This window comes from Anas platyrhynchos, chromosome 21 (genome assembly GCF_047663525.1).
Source record: "Anas platyrhynchos isolate ZD024472 breed Pekin duck chromosome 21, IASCAAS_PekinDuck_T2T, whole genome shotgun sequence".
In the NCBI taxonomy this organism is placed as follows: Eukaryota; Metazoa; Chordata; class Aves; order Anseriformes; family Anatidae; genus Anas; species Anas platyrhynchos.
In genome coordinates, this window is record NC_092607.1 from 7037522 (window position 1) to 7057181 (window position 19660).

A 19660-nucleotide genomic window follows, 5' to 3' on the forward strand; every position below is an offset into this window, starting at 1 on the left:
TCCTGCCTCCATAACAAGCCCCGAGCCTTTCTGCTCATCACTTGAGCTCAGCCAATCTCACACACCGCATGTAAGCAGCAGCACTGTTCCTCAGGTCTCCTACAGACTCAGTCTCCAGCGTTAAGCCCCACCACTTACTGATTTTTGAGCGTTTTGGCCAGCTGGGCCAGCCTCCCCCCCGCAGGGGGCACAGAGCCAGGTGGCACCGCCCAGGAACCGAGGTTTGCAGAGGCTCCTCTGGGCCAGCAGCACCCAGCAGCTGCCCGAGGGGTGCAGTCACCCCGAGCTGCCCCTCTCCACTCCCTCCCCTTCTCAGGAGCCCCCAAAATGTTGCAGCTGGCAGCGTGCTACCCGGCACAGCGCTGCCACCCTCCGCGCATGGTGAGGCCGCAGGCAGTCGAAGCGAGGCTGAAGGACAGGGTCAGCAGGGTGTTGTTAGCACCATCGTTTATTTCAAGAGGCAGCACAGCCCTGGGAAGAGGCACCCGCTGCTCCCACCCTGCAGCACAAAGCAGCCCCGTGGGGAGCAGGCGGCCAGCTCCAACTGCGGGTCACCCCAAAGCACATTCCCCATGAGAGCACAACGCCTCCCCTGTCCTGGCACACAGGAGAACCTCTCCATCCCCTGGAGAAAGACAGAAGTGGGATGTGAGGCGTGCAGGAACCTTAACAGAAGCCATTCCGGAGGCACCAGAGCAGGCAGGGTGGAATCCAGGCCAACAAGGTCCGTGTCCAGCACCCAGTGCATGTGGGGCGCAGCTTTCTGCCTGCAGAGCCCAGGTCCCACAGGGCGCTCCTGCTGTCAGCTCTCCACCCCTCCCTCGTTTGCCTTTCCGTAATGATTCCAGAACTCGCACCCCACGCTTTAGCCAGCACTTAGCCCAATTTAATACAATGCAGATCTACCTGGGAACAGAGGGAAAAAAATCACCCCTAAAGGCTAAGGCCTTGCAGAGGATTTCATTTTCCTCGCCCCTCTGTGGTTCCCTCCCCTCCACTCATAAAAGGAATTTAAAAAATAAAATAAAAAGAGCAGAACAATCCTTCATGATAAGATTAAGGTCCTTGATGTGTGGCTTTGTTTCAACATGCCCAAAAACTGGCGTGCTTTCTCCTGCATGAAGAGTTGGTCTCGAGTTCCACCGCAGGCCACCGCTTTCCAAGCTCTGGTCATCTACGGAGGGAAGAGAAAGCAGCTGTAGGACACAGTCATGGGAGAGGAGGGGGCTGGGCACCCTGCTCGGTGTGTCCTAGTGGGACAAGCACCTGTTTTAAAGCAGTGTGTGAAAATAAAACTACCTACTTGCTACCCAATGGAAAATGGAAACCTCTAGCATAGGGAGCACATTTGGCAGTTTCCCAGGTAAGCGCTCCGTTGCAGAACCACCCATGGGTCCCTCAAGGGCTTTCCCTTGCTTGAGTTGAGACCAAAACCCCAAAGCACAACCCCACTAAGCTTTGTTGTGGAGTCCAGAGGGATGAAAGGAATCCAAGACCAGCTTTGGGGTTTATTCCCAACCAGCTCAGTTCCCACAGGAGCTGCTCAGCCCCAGACCTCAAAGGGTTGGGTTGGGCAGAGACCGTCCACCCTCAGCAGTGGGTGGTGCCTGGAGCTGCAGCACTGCCTGGCCTCCCAGCACGCAGGGAGAGCTGAAAATCATGTGGGCCTCAGGCCCTGTGTGTGAGAAGGGCTCCCACAAGGTGCTTCGGCTTCCCCAGCCTCTGCAAACACCCTGATAAATGCAGCTGAGAGATGTGCAGTGCCCTGAACTGGAAACAGCCCCTCACAGGCACTGCAAAGAGCCAGAGCTGGACGTGCAGCGTCTGCTAACAGCAACGCCCCACACAGCCACAGCACGGCTTTGGGGCTGATTTAGGGTCAGCCCACAGCTAAGTGGGAATAATAAGTAACTGCCACTGTGGGTAGCACTAGGGTGGTACAATAAATCCCAAGAGCCCGGGAACACCACAGGCAGCTCTGCTGTCATTGGGCAGCGGCATTTCAGTGCACACCTGTACTCTGTCACCGCACAAGCTGCCTTGCTGTCACCCTCAAGTCACTTGCAGAGCTTTATTTATATGGGTCTATTAGCACTCGGAGCAGTACGACCCTGCCTAGGACAGCAGGAGAAATGGAAGTGTTTAAGTAGGGTTTACTTTGAGAAGGGGAAGGAATTACTCTGGCTGAGGAGTACGTATTTGTCAGAAGGAAGCTTTCACAACAGACAGCTCTAATCCAGGGATGGATGCTGTGTTTAGCTGAAGGCAGAGCCAAGGCTGCTCTGAAAAGACAACGCTGCACCTGAGCCCTTCCTGGGATCTGAACCTCTCCCCACACCAGCCCCCAGCTGCAGTTTCACCCCTCACCAGGGCAAACACCTACTTCTATCCTCACCCAAGCTACCTGAGAGCTCTCATGACCTGGCCCAGGCACACCCCTGCAAAAATCATGCCCTTCCCATGTAAGGCGCCCTACCCAAACACAGTGGGGATGCACCTCTGCTCTCTGCCTGCAAGTACATCAGCTGGTACCCTGGGGTTTGACAGAGAACACAAGAAACCCTTTATGCCCCAGAGTCAAATACCCATAAGGGCACCAGCCCCTCAGCACAGGGTATGTTGGAGGGGCAAGAAAACAGCACCCACTGGAGCTCTGCAATGCCTCTGCTCAGGTAAACAGCAGGATAAATGCAGCCTATGCTGTGTCACCCAGCCTTCACCACAACCTAGAAATACCCTAAAATCACAGGGGCGGAAAGTACCTTTGTGTTTAGCACTTCTATAGCACCTCACAGAGCTGCTGTGGTCAGAGAAAAAAAGATCAACCTGCTGCTGTCCACCCGAGGAGTGCTCACTGGGAAGAGGAAGGTTTACTTCGCTTCTGGGTTCCTCATCTAAACTCCTTGATGGACTGGGACGGGATGCAGGTTCCCAGGAGGAAATCCAGGGCTGCGTAGGCCACCATTCTGATGAGCCATGGGGCTTTGAGCTCCAGCAGAAGGGCGGGCTTGCAGAGAGAGGGGAGGGAGCTGTGGTGTGATGCTACTGCTTCAGTATCCCAAAAGCTGGGTGCCAAGAGACCTGACAGCATACAGATGCTCACACAAGAGCGCACGGCGTTCCTCCTGAGCTTGGTCTCAAGGAGGGACAAGGGCTGCACCTCCAGCTCACGGGCAGGAGTGGCTGCAGGGCTTACCGGTGCCGGCGGTCTGAAATGGCTTGGCATCTTCCTGTAGGACATTTTCTCTGACTGCACTTGCACAAAGGCTCTGTTGAGCAAGCCGCAGTCGTTCTTCCTGCTCGAGGAGGAAAAGTTCAGGGACCTCGACAGGAAATTCACAGGCTGCAACGGGAGAGAAAACTGTATGAGGAAAGAAGTCCGTTTGCCCTAACAATGCTGCTATTTGGCCTGGCCAAAAGGCCAGCTAACAAATCCACCACTTCATCCACAGGTTCAAAGGCAGGTGGCCGAGCCTGAAATTGATCTTGATGCAAGAAACGAGCAGCTGTGCTCAAACACAGCCTTCATCTCCAGGCAGGAAGGTGCCTCTCACCCTACTGCCAGCCTCGGCAAGGGCTGCCTGAGGGCTCCGAAGACGAGAGCACGTAAGGCTTCTCCCATTTCCCAGGCAGAAAAGCAGCTGGGAGGTCAAACAAGGAGGGAATTTGCACCTACTCCTGCAGGCAGCTTTGTCACCAGGATTTCTATTCACCTAGTGTCTCTCCCCTTCAGGCTGTGATTCATTTCACCTACAGTCCCACACCATGCCTGCGCTCTGGATCCTGTAGACCCTATGTTAAGTTGCTACTGTCAGAAGAAAAAGTCTTTCTGTTGCTTTCAAGGGCTAGAAGTCTAAACGGTGCTAAAGTCAGCAAACAAAAGCATCAGTGGTGATGGGAAGAAGCCTACAGCCAAGCCCAGAGAAGTGCTGGGAGAGCAGAACAAGCCCTCTGCTTCAGCAGCACTGAGGCACGGGGCAGCACAGATGCCTGGGAATGCTCTCAGTAACAGCTTGATGCTACAGAACAGCTGCTGGTGGAAGAGCAGCAATCTGCTTCCTCCTTCCTCGCAACAGCGCTGCATCAAGGGTTCATCCACTCCCTTGGCTACTCAATTTAGGGAGACAAAGTGGCCAAGAGTAAGTGATTATCTTCCCCTTCTGATACTGGCCTGCAGGATCAGCTCACTAAACCAGACCCTTGAGGTCAAACAAACATGTGGTGGGATAAGAATGGAGGGGGCCACAATGCATTTAGAGTTCTGGGCATGTGGCATGTCAGTGAAACGCTTGTGCTTTGGTATTGGAGAACACGAATTGTAACAGCCCCTTGCCTCCTCACCTACACGCAGAGCTTGACAACAGCAAGAAGCAGAGCAGCAGCTTCTGCAGCAGCCAAGCAAGGAGGAGAAATAGTGTAGTGCTGGTACCAAGCCCATCTTGCTGCCTTCTTCTTAAAAACCCACCCTAACCTCTCGGGCAGGCACTCTCCCCCCACAGCTCTCCAGAAAGCTTGTGGAGGATCCTGGACAAGGACTGCAGACCCAACCAGCCCAGATCCGTGTCCAGAGATCCCCTGCTAGAACAGCTCAGCAGCCAAGTTCACCTCTCAGCCCCATTTCAGCCAAACCTCTCCCTGCTCTGCTCACAGCACCCCTCACCTGGGTTCTTTTGAAGCAGATGTTCTTGGGTAGGGCAGGCACATTCTGCGTCATATCTTCATCCACAATGTCCAGCGCCAGCGACTTCCGGACCTTCTTGATGGGACTCCTGCGCAGCTGGGGGACACAAACACACGTGTCAGCACGAATCAGCTCGGCGACCTCCTCTCCTAAGGGCGAGGGTGCACAGCAAGCCCACATCACCCCACATCTGTGTTTTACCAGCACCTCAGGTAGATGTACTGCATCCTTCCCCACCACAGGGCACAGCAGCTTCTAGTGCTCTCCTCGCTGGCACCAAGAGCCACTGATTTAGAAGGGAAAGCCCCTTCCAGCAGGAAGGGAAGGCCACAACACATTTGGCAACTGAGCCTTTGTGTACCGGTCCTCAGCCTCTGGGGAGCCCAGCTTTCCACAAATGCTTCACGAGTTTCTCCTGTACATTAGGAGACAGCACCTCCTAGCACAGATGTGAGTTCAGGCCACACCTCACAGTATTTCAAGCAGGTCTTAACCTCAGGCACACGAGCACTCTCGCTGACCAAAAGGTAGCAGCCACACACTGAAAAGCTTTTTGGCATCAACAGGAGGATGAACTCAACCAGCAAAGACACCCCTCAACAACACAGGACAGCCCACAAGCAGATACTGGATGTTAAACCAGCTCACCCCTTGTTTTCTCTTTTGTTTCTCGGGCTTCACATCGTCCTCTATGATCAGTTCGATGCCAGCCTCACTTCGGAGAACTTCTTTCAAGTCTTCTTCCAGGTGAGGAGTCTGGGGCTGGTGTGAGGAGGCAGGAAGAGAGAGCATAGGACAATCAACATCCGTACACTGAGCACACTTTCTGCTATTCCCTCCACAGACAACAGGGCCAGAGCAGCCCACAGGAGCTCCCAGTGGGAAGACAAACATTGCAAAGTATTTACTTCCCAGCAGGAAAAGACATGACGAGATTTCTGTTAACCTAACAGATTCACAAGATCTCCATACACAGGAGAATGTCTGACCAGCTAAATCCCAAACATACCATCAAGAGAGCAGCAAGCCCTGAAGTCGTGGCATACTGAAGCTGCCAGCCCTCAGCACCTGCGTTAAGTTCCCTTCAGTGACCCAGACACAAAGGCAGATCGTTCCCTTGCTCTGCCTCAAGGTCATCAGCAGCCAGCCACTGACTCAAGGGCAGTTTGGGCTATTTTGGCAGCTCTGCAGAGCAGCCAGAAGTCCTGCCGCTACCGACCACGCCATATTCACTCTGACCAGGGCTTCTTCATCCCTCTCACCTCCGCCTGGCACTACCAGGCCGCACCCTGTTACTGCACAGATGACAGCTGGCTCACAGCTCGGCTGCAAACTATCCCACAGCCCTTTTGCGTTCACCACGTGTCCTGGGAGCAAGGCACTGCCAGCAGCGAGCCGCAGACCTGTCTGTTACGTACCAGGGGCCTTATTGGTCCGTATTTCTCCAGGGCGTTTTTGAAAGGCGTGGGGGTGTGCGGCGTGTTGTCCGCCACATACTTCTGATCTGGCGTGACAAACCTGGCAGTGGAAAGTAGGGAAAAAAAAAGGATTAACGTGGCATAAACCACTAAGTAAAGCCCATTCTTCCAAACCCTCTTATTACACGAGCCACCTGCAGTCTCACACAGTGACAGCAGAAACCGTCTGCCTGGCTGGAGCATTAGAGGTTGGACTCAGTGATCTTGAGGTCTCTTCCAATCTAGACAATTTTGTGATTCCTGGGGCATAAGCAGGGCTAACAGGCACCAAGGAGCCTTGAGTAGGGAAAATGTCCCCCAGAAGTACCAACTATGCTGCTCCAGCACCCTCCTCAGAAAGCAGGACGACACCTGTGACATGGGCATCCCAGAGCCCTGCTGGCAGAGCTCCCCAGGACCAGCCACGGTTTTGTGCTCATCAGAGTTGGACCAGTGGAAGCCCCTGGGGCACACACTTTGAGCAGCCAGGTTGTACCATCGGGATGTGGGAGCTGCTCTGGGTCATGCCAGCTTTGGAACCACAGCCAGCACCTCCACACACAGTGCTGCACCAGCGTAGTGACGTGCAGAGACAAAAATCATTCGCTGTGCAGGCCACCCTCCCTCTCCTGGCTGGTACGGTGCCTTCAGATCGCGGCCATGGGCTCCCAGAGGTCAGGTGAAGCTGAGGCTGCAGAGCTCCAGGGAGGGATCTGAACAGCCCTTGCTGAGGAAGCCCAAATCCCTCCCCTGCTGGCACAGGGCTCGCAGCAGTGTTTCTCAGACAAAGATGTGCACAGAAGGCAGCAGCCCACCCGGCAGCTGAGCACTGCGGTGGTCACTTGGCTGTGGCCCCAACCAGATGGGACACTTGTGGCCTGCAGCTGCAGGGCAACAACTGGCTTTGGGTGCTACACTGATTCAAGGAAATGCCCAGACTGCCCTGCCACTCTCTCTGTAGTGACAGTACAAGTGCCGTGGGAGGTACGCTTGATTTGAATCAAACTCGTGTGAGAAAGGACAATGTTCAGGTATCAGGGAATGGCTGAGGAGAAAGAAAGGACTTACGCTGAGTTTTTCTGGAGCAGAGGGGTCTTGTCCCTGTGCAGCGGGGTGGTGACAATCACCTTCTGACTGCACACAGGCGTGGAGGTCAGAGATGGGTTCTCCAGTTCTAGCGTATCCTGTTTGGTCCAAAAATTTAGGAACTGCACAGCACAAGAAAGAAAGAGTCGCACAGTCAGTCTCAGACTGCCTAACACAAAATCACTGGTCATTATCTCTACTTAAATAAAGTGGGAAGCCTGATATAGGGACAACCCTCCCATACCGAGTGGCACCAGCACATCTGTTCCAGAAGGAACCAGGACGACTCCTGTATGAGCTGGGACTTGCTGTGGTACCGTCCTGTATGTGGGCACGTGCACGAAGGTGCCAGAAGGTGCCTCACACCTATCAAGTTTATTCAGTTCCCAAGAGGAAAAGCAGGTACAACTTTGGGCAGCTACAAGGTGGAGGGGGTCTCTGCTTGCACTGGTCCAGCTAATGCCAAGAAAAGCAGAGAAGGAAAGGTACTACCTGCACACCAAAATCCTGCTCTGAGCTCAGGCCCTACTCTGCTTTCCCTGTTCCTGCTGGCCCCACATTCAAGGTCCACCTGAACTTGGTTGTCAGTGTCCTGTGGTGCTCTCCCTTGTGCCACCAAGGGCTGCAGAAACAGCAGCAATACAACAGCTTGGCAGGCTTAGCCAGCGAGTGGCCCTGGGAGATGGGTTCTGAATGACAGCAGCTGCGGGAGCTGTGCTGGGTGACTTATCCTGTTTTACAGGCAGAACTCCACCACATCAACGCAGAAGTCAGGATGTTTGAATGTCACAGTGCTTCAGCAAGCTGTTTTGGGGGAAACCATGCACGCACATGTGCAGACATTGTAAGAACGATGGTAAAATGGAACACTGCTGAGTTTGTTTTGCAACAAAGATAAGGCCCAGAAGCATTTTCCCAAGCACAGCAACTCAAAGACGTGCACCAGCATGTGCTGCCCAGCCCGGGTGGATGATTTAGCTGGAAATACCCCGGGACAGCCACCTGCACTGCTGCCACACTGCTACCCCACTGCCAGGGCAGTTATGCCCTGCACGGAGCAACCCAGAGACAGAAGCAGCACGCAGGAGTGGATCTGCACAGTGCTGCTCCTTCCTCGTAGCGGCCCTGTCCATCGCTCAGGGCTTGCACTGTGCTGCAAGTGCTCCTGCTGAGGCCAACACAGGCTGCTGCTCCCGGGGAAAGGGCAGCGCTGCAGCCAAGCAGTGCCAGAAGGCAGCTCCGCACCCTGCTCTACCAGGAAGGTGCACACACACCCCGTGCACTGGCACTGCCTCGGCCCAGGGAGGAGAAACACAAAGCTGGCAGAGCTGCTGGGAACACACAGCACAGAGGCAAGCAGGTGAAGCGTTGCCATGCTCACTGGGTCACAAACAAGCCCATGCAGAGGAGCATGGGCTGGCCTGTGCCGCTGCTCCTTACCTGAGAGGGGGAGAAGGGCAGCGTCTTGACAGGGGTGCTCTTGGGCGTCATGCTGTTGCAGGAGTCAAGGAAGGAGAGGCTGGTGCTGGGGGCGTTCTCCGTGACGGGGGAGAGGGAGATCTTCCTCTTCTTCTGCCTCTTCAGCACGGAGGGCGGCGTGCCAAAGCTCACCTCCGCATGCGGGGAGATGGGGATGAGCTCCCCCTTGCTGCTCTTGCTGAGGTCGGAGATGGTGTGGCCGTCCAGGCGGTACTCGGTGACGTTGGGCAGGGACGGCGTTGGCTTGCTGGGCGTCTGCCTCACGGGGCTGCTGCTGCTGCTGCTGCTGCCAGCGGAGGGCTCCTCGGGCAGGTCAAACTGGGTCAGGTCACACCACCCGTCTGGGTCCTGCGCACAAAGGAAGCCCTCAGCAACCGCCCGGGGAAGGAGGGCTGAGCAGCTGAGTGGTGCAGCTGCAGAGATCAACCAAGAGGGGAAACAAGCAGGTGTGTGAGACTCCAGCAGCTTTTGCAAGGAGCCTGGCTAGAGAGGAGCTCAAGCCTTCCTCCCCTCTGCCGTCAGCACAGCTGAGAAGCAGGGCAGGGAACGGATCCAGCTGAAAGTTGTGGTTTGCAAGGGGCAGTTTTTTTTATTTGCGCTAGGTTGGTTTCTCAGCTCGTCTCACAGCACAGCTGCACTTACAGCTGCCTCTGCACACAGGGGACAACCAGAAGCGGCGAGGGACAGGGGCTGCGTGACACAACTGTCACCGAACTACAGGCTTGGTCACTGCAGTACCGTGGAGACAGAGCCCTGATGTAAAGCACACTGCTGGAACCAGATTAAAAATAGCCAGACCCATCACAGCTCAGCCCCATCGATACCCAAACTACCACAGAGGCAGGCCTCTAAGGACCCACAAATGGGCCATTAAGCCCTGGGCACAGTCTTCCATCTCCTTTACACCTGCAAAGTGAATGTTTCCCTGATAATCATCTCATAAACCCGGCTGCAAAGACATTGCCCATTTATACATCACCAGAGCATTTTGCTGCCTTCAAAGCCAGCCTGAAGGAATCCCCCCAGCCCTGCTCAGGACGCCCATGGCGATGAGCAAGGGGGCAAAGTAAATTCATCAACAGAACGGTGTGAAAATCAGGCCCTACCACGGCCACCATCCATTAGCCAGAGTAGCAAGGGTCTGTTACTTACGGATTCAATCATGTCCAGAGCCTCACTGAAGGCAGGCACAGAGGTCGGGCACAAGTAGTTGGTGGCTTCGACAACCCACTTGTACGGTGACGGGACACACGCGGGGTCCTCCTCAGGCACCACGTCATCTGGGGTCCCCTCGCCGTTGTGCTCTGCCAGGTCAGCAGCTGGCAGCTCCGAGGGCAGCTCCTGCAAGCCCGTCACCTCCTCGTCACTGACGTCCTCTTCCTTTATTTCTGAGACATCGACTGGCCAGTTCGGCAGGACACTCTGCTCACCAAGAAGAAAGAAAGCCCGGCCGTTAGAAGGAAGAGAGCGAAGTCAAGGCCTGGGGACAGGAGCACGGATCCCGGGACCCATTCATCTCCTGCCTTCATACCAGCCTTTCGACTCGTCTCACATCCCTGTTCTCCCTCACTCTGTCCCATACAGCATCTGAAAGAGGACTCTATCCAACTTAATCAGCACAGAACTGCTTAATTGAATATTTCTCTTAACAGTATCTCAGGGGGAAGTCAAATGCAGGCTGAGCAGGTAGCAGTAATTCTGCATTTCCTGCTTCCCGAGAGTCCACCTTTAAAAACTGCATGCTTTCTTCACAGAAATAATTATGTGTAATCACTTTCCGCCTCTAAAGCAGGGAGGGAACACAACACCTCTTCTCCATGCCCCCCTCACCGCACCATCTGGAGCAGCCTCTCCCACCAGCAACAGCACAATGGAGCCAAAAAATATCTTCAGACTCTCCAACAGCCTTGACACTGGGGGTGGCAAGATAACGACAGCACTAGCAGACTGCTGTCCTCCACTTGGATAACACGCTCGGGCACACGTTATGCCTCTAGCTCCCAGAGGGGGAGATCTGTCAAGAGTCAGTGTCTCGGAGAAGGCTGGGGGAAGGCACAGACTCCACACAGACACCAGGCTGTGCTGAAGGCAGCTTTAGAGGCAGCAGGAGGGTGGCCCAACAGCTCTGATGCCCGTTAGCAGAGCTGAGGACAGACCCGAGTGCCCACGTGCTGCCGTGGTACCTGGCTCCCAGCTCTCGATCCACTTTGGCTCTCCTTGTCATCCACCTCCACGAGCAAGTACAGCGGCTTGGACTCCTTCGTGTCGTTGAGGAAGCCGCCCGTGTCCACCTTGCGCTTGATGGTGGAGTTCCAGTGATTCTTCACAGCATTGTCGGTCCTGCAAAGCAAGTGGCAGAAAAAAAAACACCATCAGGCACAGCTTTAAAGCACAGCTAAGAGCTCCTGGGAGCTCCCCAGCCCCAGCTGGTGAGCCCAGCACGTGGATCTCCACCGGCCACCACCCAGCTGCGAAGGTACCAGTGAGCAAAGAGGTCCTACCTCCCAGGCAGCAGCTTGGCAATCTCAGCCCAGCGATTCCCCAGGACCTTGTGGGCCTCAAAGATGATGCGATCCTCCTCCTCTGTCCATGAGGACTTCTTCACCTCAGGGTTCAGGTGGTTGTGCCAGCGCTCCCGGCACTGCTTCCCTAACCGCCCTTTCAGGTGCTTGGCTATCAGAGTCCACTGTTTGGTGCCATATTTTTTAACCAGTTCAATTACCTTTGAAAAGAGCGGGAGGGAAATAAGGGAACGGAACAAAGGAGGGGAGGGTCAATACAGTCATCTTCAGGCTTTGCTTTCCACCTGTATGGGGACCAGGTAAGGGCAGACATAGAAGGACCCCTTAGGGAAAAAGCTGGAGGGACCCAGCACTGATAGCCAGGTGAACACTTCTGTGAGCAAAACCCAGCCGTGTTTCTGAAGGGAGCTGTTTTCATGCAGCCCCTTTGCCACACAACACCTACAAACACAGGCAACAGCTCACAGAGAACTGGGATGGAGATGGGCAGGTGCAGGGGGTGCAGAACAAGCGTCAAGTCCCTCACACGCCCCAAGGCTCCTCTGCCCTCCCTTCTCCCGAGACCTTGGCTGCGTGGAGGCAGTCCCCACCAGCTCTGCACTGCTCTGCCTGCAGGGACAGCGTGGCACAGCCCCCTGTAACACAGGGTGTCACCCTCAGGACATGCCAGAGCCCACTCCACTAACATCAGGACGCATGGTGCAAGCTCCAAAGCAGAAAGGGGCAATATTCACTTAAAAGCCATCCGCTTTGCTGCTTCCCCTTCACCTTGGGGCTTTGTCGCTTCTGCCTGAGGTTCACTGCAGATGTTTCTGGGAGGGGAACCTGTTCTGGTTGCCCTGAAATACATCCATGCACCAGTCAGGGCAAATCACTACCATGTAACCTGCTGCCTGTAACACTGAGTCTGCCAAAATCCTACAGAGGAGGCCAGACGGCTCTAAAGAGGCATTTTCACCCTGCCCAGCTGAGCCTAGCTCAAAGGGTTCATAATTAACAACCCTGCTGCAGACCGACTGTCCGGGGCAGACAAACAGGCCAAAGGTACCGAGATGCGGCACAACCCAAGGAGCTGGGGAGGCTGCAGAGAAAAGCTCTAGGCTGTTTCAGGTTGAGCAGAAGGCTGGAGCCCAGCCTTGCCACGATGGTAGGGGGCATCGAGAATAAGTTGCGTGGCAGCTGGGACATGGCAGGGCAAGGGGAGAGCAGGCAGCAGCTGTCAGAAGGTGGGAGGGCACCGTGATAAGCTTCCTCAAGAAGCGTTTGATGTAATATGTGGATAGGAAGCCCGGGCTGCAGAAGGGGCTACAGCAGCCTGCAGCAGGAGCAAAATGGAAAGCCATGGGAGAGCAGGAGCGTTACAGAAAAACCGACAAACTAGGAAATGTTGCATCAGAAAGCACATGACTAATTTTCAAATTTTCTTAGGCACATAGAGATGATGTGTGTCTAAGCTAGCCACTGACAGTTCACTCCTGAATCGGCAGAGAGGAACACTCTCAGAAGTCACAGTTTACCTGGCCAGTATTAGAGATCCGCTTTAGGCTGTTTGTAGCACACAAAAAGCCAGTTTTATTTTCTCTCAGGTCCAACATGGCCAGGTCAGGCAGAAATCTACCAGCAGCTGGATGAATTAATTCCCTGTTCTGCTCTCTCCCTTGCCAGCCTACTGCAGCAGTACAGTGTGAAACAGAGAGAGCGTTTAGGAGGAGATTTCACTCAGAAGGTGGTAAGGCCCTGGCACGGGCTGCCCAGAGAGGCTGTGGGTTCCCCATCCCTGGAGGTGTTCAAGGCCAGGCTGGACAAGGCCCTGGCCAACCTGATGCAGTGGGTGGTGTCCCTGCCCACGGCCAGGGGTTGGAGTTAGGTGATCTTTGGGTCCCTTCCAACCCGAGCCATTCTATGATTAGCTGAAGAGGCCTAGAGCTGCTTCTGCTCATCACAGCCACAGTTGTGTTAGGCTGCTCAGGACAGCTCAGAGTTCTGCTCTGGTGGGTACCACCACTGGGAAGAACCACCTGCTGTTTTCAAGGAAGACTTGCAGGTCCAACACCTCTGCTCTCTCCACAGAGGGTCACGGCTCAGCCCCTGCCCTCCCTGGACTTACCTTTTGGTCCTCCTCTTTGGTCCAAGGGCCCTTAACCAAGTCCGGGTTCAACACTCTCAGCCACCGGTACTGGCACTGCTGGTCACTGCGGTTCTGGGAAAAGGAATCAGAGTAGCCATACATCAGGCTGGAGGCTCCAAAAGGCCCTGTAACAGCATCCCCCACACACACAGCCTGTCCCCTGGAAAACCTGCAGATGCACAGAGAAGGCATACTATGACTACTGGGCATGGAAGGCAGGGACAGGAACCTCAGTTTCTCATCCCAGCTCCAACAGACGTGCCCTTGAAAGTCCTCTAAGCAAGAAATGTCTCCCTGCCCTGAAGGAGCACCGATTTCTTTGACAGTAGCAGCCACAGAACAGAGTCCCACTGCAAGAGGCATTGCACACAGAGAACCAGCACCCTGAGCACAAGAAACAACATGCAAACACTACGATTCCCAACTGGGCAAGGGGTCACTTACAGGAAAGTGACTGGCCAGGAACTTCCAGTCATTCTGCCCGTAATGTCTTACTAACATCTTCAGCTGCTCATCCTGCAAAGAACAAAGACATCCACTTTCACATACACTGAGGCAAAACATGCCACAGGCACTCCTGGGCTGACAGCATCAAGAGAACAATCTAGGGGTTTTTAACTGTCCAGGTGTGTGTGTCTGCTTTACGGGGAGGAACGTGGCTCTCACTGCCCTTTCGCAGCACCTTGGTGCGTGGAGCCCAGCTGTTTGGCTCAGGGCTCTGAGCGAGGGTGTGGACAACAAGAGCTGAGCACAAAACATCAGCTCAGTTGCTGTGGTCCCCTCCAGGCCCACCTCATCTCCATCCCAGGGCAGTTTGGCTCAAACTACACGGCCAGGGCTTATCCAGCCCCAGTACACCCCTGACCAGGCAGCCCGTCTCCCAACTCAGACACTGCTTTTGCCTGGCCAAAGAAACCAACCGTTGGAAGTGCATCACCACCGGCCAGACGGCCTGCTGCTTTCCTGCACTGAGAGTCTCTACATCTTCTCTCTCGTACACCCTGTCACTGCCCAGGTTTGCCTACTCTTACCACTCACACAAAGCCTGCTACAGGCTTCCTTCCCTGTGTGTTCTGGCTGGGCAAAGGTAAGAAATAATTCCCTGTCCTCTGCACAAAGACCACTCTCACACATGTTCAGCCTCCAAGGGAGATAGAACATTTTGTAGTTTTCACACAAAACACGAGGTTTATGGAGGAACTGGGGAGGAGGGTAGAAAACACCCCAAACAGTTTCAGGCTTCCAGCCAGAACAACTAAGCCATGACCCTAACAGTCTCAGCACTCCCTGCTTTAGCTGCAGGGAAGGAAGGGCACGTCCACTGTGTGAGTCATCTCACTGAAGACCTCGGCCATCCTCCAGGGCCCTACTGGAGAGCTACAGGCAGCTGACGCCTCACTCAAGGCTGAGGTGTGGAAGCAGTGAGAGCCCTTGCTCTCCAGGCTGTACTTCAAACTCACCTGAGCTTCTTCTCGCTAAGGCCTCAGGCACATGGCCTTCTCCAGCAGCGAGACAACGTGAGCTGGGGCTGCAGCCAGCAGGCGAGGACTGGGATGGAGGAGCACAGCTGCATGCCCCAAACACCTGCCCTCGGCGAGCGCCAGGCTCTCACTCACCTCCTCTTGCGTCCACTTGACTTTGCACCTGCCGTCCCGCTGCTCTGGCACATCCGAGTCGGTGTCCTGGCAGTGCAGCTCATCTTGCTCCTCGCTGCCGAAACAAACAGGGTGCTGCTGAGAGAACTGCAGTGGGGGGGGAGCAGCAACGGTATGTGGAGCCCCAGACTCCCCTCCAGACCCCCCCAGGCTGAGCCCTGTCACCTCAGGCCTTCCCCAGGCCATAAAGGGGACCCTGCAGACCCCAACAGGTGCTTTGCCACTCGCTGAGGAGCTGGGGGGCTTCTCCAGCCCCTGTCCCTGCCTGAGGGCCTTGCCCAGGGGCTGGCCCTGCTCCTCTCCTCAGACTGGGGGGGGGAGGGGGGGGGAGGCGCAGCAGCAAGGAGCTGCTGTCACCATGCTGCCAATGGCGGGGGGGGGGGGGGGGGGGGCAAAACCCGGGTCCAGATCCCCCATTTACCCCCCATTTACCTCACATTTCACTCCTTTTACCCCACATTTCCCCCATTTACCTCACATTTCACTCCTTTTACCCCCCATTTACCCCCCATTTCCCCCCATTTACCTTACATTCGCACCATTTACCCCCCATTCACCTCATATTTGCCCCATTTACCTCACATTTGCTCCTTTTACCCCCCCATTTACCCCACATTTTCCCCCATTTCCCCCCATTCACCTCCTATTTCCCCCATTTACCCCCCATTTACCCCCCATTCACCTCCTATTTCCCCCATTTACCCTCACATTTACCTCCCATTTCCCCCTCATCTTCCCCCCATTCCCCCCTCATCCCCCAATAACCCCACTCCCCCTCACCCACCTCCCCCCCCACACCCCCCATTCTCCCCATAGACCCACGCCACGCCGCCGAGGGACCCCGGGCGGGCGGGGGGGTGCCCGGTCCGTCTGTCCGCCGGCAGCTCCGTCTGTCCGTCCATCCGCCCGCCCGTGCCGGCCTCAGGCCGCTCCCCGAGCCCGGCGGGAAGGCGGCCCCCAGGGGGACACGGCGGGGGGGGGGGGACACAAGGACAGGGACACAGCGCGGGGACACCACTCACCCGCGGCTGCGGCGCGCCATGGCGGGGTCGGGCCGGGCCCGGCGCTTCTGGCTTTTACTTTTTTTTCCCCTTTTCCCCCTTTTTTTTTTTTTCCTATCTCGCGCCAACGGCGGCCCCCCCCCGCGCGGGGCCGGGCCGCGCCTGCGCGCCGCCGCCTCACAAAGAGGCGCGCGCGGGAGGGCGCCCGCCCGCTTCAACGCCCCCCCCCCCCACGCGTGTCCGCGCCCCCGGGCGGGCACAGACCGAACGGCACCCGCTGGTGGGGGGGGGAAGGGGGGCGTTAATTAATGAATTAATTGATTAGCAGGGGTATAACATCGTGAGAAGCAAGGGCGCGAGGCGCGGATCAGAGGGCGGCTGCGCTGAAGGCAAGTGGCGCTTTGTATTTCCCGGGCGCGTTCTCTTAAGGGGCGGGGGGGGCTGAGAGGGAGCTCATTCTCCAGGCTGGCCTTTTTTAAGCGAGTTTAGGCGTTTTCTGCATCACTTTTTAAAGGGTTTGGGGCGGAGGGTGACTTCTGGCTGCCTCTGACCCCCTCAGCGGGTGGCACGGTCGTGCAGTGCCCTGCGCCCTGCCTTCACCCTACAAAAACCCCACAAAGCATCCTTCGCCCCCAGCACCTCCAGGGTGTGGGGAGGCTGCCCGAGGCCCCTAAACCCAAAAAAATGAAGCTAAGAGCAGCACTGTGCAGGCTGAAGCTGCCAAAAAGCAGCTCTGGGGGTGCTCCCCCAGCCCGCTGAGGAGGATATAGGGCTGGGGTGAGCCGCTCCCCCATCGCTGACACCATTACAGACCCTATAAGTGGGTTGTGGGGTGCTGGTGTCACACTGTGGGGTGGGTGCCCACTGCCCTGACCCACCACAGCTCCTCGGTGGGACCAGGGGCTGGGTTTGGCAGTGGGAGCAGTGATGCAGCCCCATGGCTCCCCCACAAACACTTTATTCTGACAGCGATACCCGGCACCATGCTGTCCACCAAGAGGCGCAGCGCCAGCATCCTGACCCTAAAGGAAATCCTGGAAAATGGGTTCGTGGCGGCACCCCCCGGGTGCACCCACCCTTCTCCTGTCTGCAGTTACTATGCAGACTCCGGCAGCGCCTCGAGACCGAGCACCTTGGAGCTTCTGGTGGACTTGGAGAGCGTGACAAAAAGCAGCTCCCTGTGCGTCCTGAAGCAGCCAGAGGTGCTGGGAAGCTGCGTGAAGCCTGACCCGCACAGCCTGACCCAGGGCAGCTCAGACATCAGCCTCGTCTGCCTCTGCAAGACTCCCTACGGCCACGCTGCCTCCGACCTCTCCGGGCTGCCCAGCCAAGCCGGCTGCCTGATGGATGTGGCGTCACACAACACTTCCACGCCGTGCAAGAAAGAAAAGCACCCCAAGCTGCTGGAGAGCCTGCTTTCCAAGAGCACCGAGCACCTGAGCGACTCCTCAACCCCCGGCAAGCCTCCAGGACCCCGCTGGGAGATCTCAGAAATAAAAGCCCCCCTGGACACCAGCCTGTTCCTTGACACGAGCACCGAGGAGCTGAGGTTACTGGGGTGCTCCAAGCTGGACACGCCATCCCTGGAGACCTCCGTCGTCATTCCTCTGACCTGGCCCGGTGCCTTCAGGAGGCACCCGGCCCTGCCCCACGGCTCTGCCACCCACGAGGCCCAGCTGAGCGATCTGGAGCCCAGCTCTGTGTTTGCACACCCAGCCCTGTGCTGCTGCTGCTGCCGGGGCTCCAGACCCGAGACGCTGCCGTGAGCTGCCCCACTGGTGAATCCCATGGGGTGCAGCCAGCTCGTGCTGGACCACCGGAGCCCCACAGCTTGCTGGTGAGGCACCGAGGTGACGCTCAGCATCCCCCAGCTGGAGCCAGATTTTAGGGGAAAGGGCTCAGGACGCTACCAGCTGGCAGCACCCCGAGAGCTCCCTGTTCCTCCCGTATGGTTTTCCTTTGTATTAACGCAATAAAGATTAAAGTTTTTCCTCCTCCGCGTGCTCTCTGGCTCTCTGTGCCCACCGGGGTGCACCCAAACCCCTTCCAACCCTCACCCCCACCCCGCGGGGCTTATCCGGGGGCACCGGGCCCGGCTCCAGCGCCTCCTCCTTCCCCCTGCGGGCCGCAGCCCGGCCGCCTCCCCCCTCCCCAGCCCCGGGAGCGGTGCCCACGAAGTGTCCGGGCCCGGGGCCGCCCCCCCCCCGCCGTTACCTCGCTGCTGGCCCCGGGGGGGGACCGGAGAAGGAGGGGAAGCAGCGGCCGGGGCCCTGCCCCGCAGCCCGGCCCGGGGCCGGCCGCTGCCCGCGGGGAGCTGGGGCTAGGGAGGCAGCGGGGCTGGGGATCCCTCTTCTGGCACGAGGGGAGAAGCACAGCCCGAGCAGCGCTCACCCAGCTCGGCCGCTTCCATGTCCCCCTTCCTTTCAAAGGTGTGCTTGCCCCCAGCTTACACCTCTGCTTGGTCTTTTTCCCCTTCTCCAGTAGGTGCTGCCAGGAGACACGGAGAATGTCTCGTTAAAACCAGATTTCCCGGAGCATTTAGAGGTTGAAAAAAAAAAAAACAAAAAAAACAATATGCAGCCTTCCCTCCTCTTTCAGGGATAAATGAAAGGCGAAGTGATAAAACACTCCGTGAGAGAGTAGAGGAAAAAGGGGAAAGTAACTTGCACCCAGCTTCTCTGAAGTGCAGTGATAATTTCATTGATGTGTTAAGCTCGGGGTAAGCTGGGTGCCTAACTGGCTCTTGGCCCAGCTTCACCTCTTGAAAGCCTTCACCTGTTTGAACTCCTTCAAAATTGTGCTGTCAACCAGCAAGGTGCATGTGTCATGTTTTCGTGAGCAAAGCAAACACCTCTGTTTTCAGAATAATAGTTTTAAACACCTCCATAGGGACAAAGAGACGGTTTTGAAAAACAGAAGGCAGCTAGCTACTGCCTCTGCACATACTTCACGCTAGTGGTTTTGGCCCAAAAAAAACCTTCATTCACTGAAAAATTCTGTTCTTCTACTTCAGTTAGAACAGCACAACAGACAAACAACAGACAAACAGCTGCTTGTCTTCTCTGGCTGCTCCGATGACTTTTTACTAAAAAACATGTTGGGACATCAAGAACAGGTGACAAAACAACTCTGAAAAGGGACACAGAGAGAATGTATTTACAGTTTGAAGTCTAAACACCAAAGAACAGTACAAAGCAGACCTATAATTAGCAAGATCACAGTTGTTTGGTTCAACTGCAGTCTGTGCCGGTTGACTGGTTGGTATTGATACTGGAGGGGAAAGATAAAGCTTATTATGTAAATCTGTAGCTGGAATGTACGAAGTGCTGCTGTGTGTGAAAAGCACAAGCATGTCACTAAAGAAAAATAAATGAAAGAGAAAGAAATGAAAAATTTAAAACATGCTGCTTTGACAAAGGAACGTCTGCAAAGTGTGCAGAGATACAACTGCTTCTGTCAATAGTATATTGGCACATCTCATCTCATCAGTGACTGAGTAGGTCCTTAGGGGAACCTGCTCTAGGAAAGTCTGTGCCACATTGGCATCCAAAACATTAAGGGGTGTAAAATGAGTGGGTTTTAAGGGAAAAAAAAAAAAAAGATGTACTATCTTCTGGGAAAAAAAAAAAAGCAGCTTCGACATTAAAAACC

General features: G+C 55.8%; 2 protein-coding genes across 5 annotated transcripts; one reads left to right on the plus strand and one right to left on the minus strand.

Moving 5' to 3' along the window:
• Positions 1–430: 430 nt before the first annotated feature.
• MYBL2 (MYB proto-oncogene like 2) lies at positions 431–16190 on the minus strand. 4 transcript variants are annotated; one of them, XM_027473191.3, is made up of 14 exons: positions 16031–16190; positions 14970–15063; positions 13798–13869; positions 13333–13425; positions 11205–11425; positions 10887–11043; positions 9856–10125; positions 8665–9051; positions 7207–7346; positions 6100–6199; positions 5330–5443; positions 4661–4777; positions 3197–3343; positions 431–1174 (listed from the first exon to the last, which is right to left on the minus strand). In XM_027473191.3, exons 1-14 carry the CDS (start codon positions 16048–16050, stop codon positions 1046–1048), a joined length of 2061 nt encoding a protein of 686 aa, XP_027328992.2. In that variant the 5' UTR covers positions 16051–16190; the 3' UTR covers positions 431–1045. The 4 variants fall into 4 exon arrangements, with proteins under 4 accessions (XP_027328992.2, XP_038022296.1, XP_038022298.1 ...); XM_038166368.2 differs by lacking the exon at positions 16031–16190 and adding an exon at positions 15831–15984 and having other exon boundaries at positions 865–1174; XM_038166370.2 differs by lacking the exon at positions 13798–13869 and having other exon boundaries at positions 865–1174; positions 16031–16185.
• Positions 16191–16253: 63 nt separating this feature from the next.
• On the plus strand, positions 16254–18006 carry LOC113845763 (uncharacterized). Its single transcript, XM_027473193.3, has 2 exons — positions 16254–16398; positions 16979–18006. The coding sequence occupies exon 2, from the start codon at positions 16993–16995 to the stop codon at positions 17773–17775; it is 783 nt and encodes a 260-aa protein (XP_027328994.3). The 5' UTR covers positions 16254–16398; positions 16979–16992; the 3' UTR covers positions 17776–18006.
• Positions 18007–19660: the final 1654 nt, after the last annotated feature.

Bases quoted from the DNA above. Each gene is read 5' to 3' on its own strand.
- MYBL2 (XM_038166368.2), bottom strand. From the start codon at position 15,910: ATGGACGGACAGACGGAGCTGCCGGCGGACAGACGGACCGGGCACCCC. The intron at 10,126-10,886 runs GTACCACGGCAG...CTTGGTGAGCAG, and splicing joins GATCGAGAGCTGGGAGCCAG to AGTGTCCTGCCGAACTGGCC. The intron at 6,200-7,206 runs GTAAGTCCTTTC...TTCCACTGCCAG, and splicing joins CTGCTCCAGAAAAACTCAGC to GTTTGTCACGCCAGATCAGA.
- LOC113845763 (XM_027473193.3), top strand. From the start codon at position 16,993: ATGCTGTCCACCAAGAGGCGCAGCGCCAGCATCCTGACCCTAAAGGAA.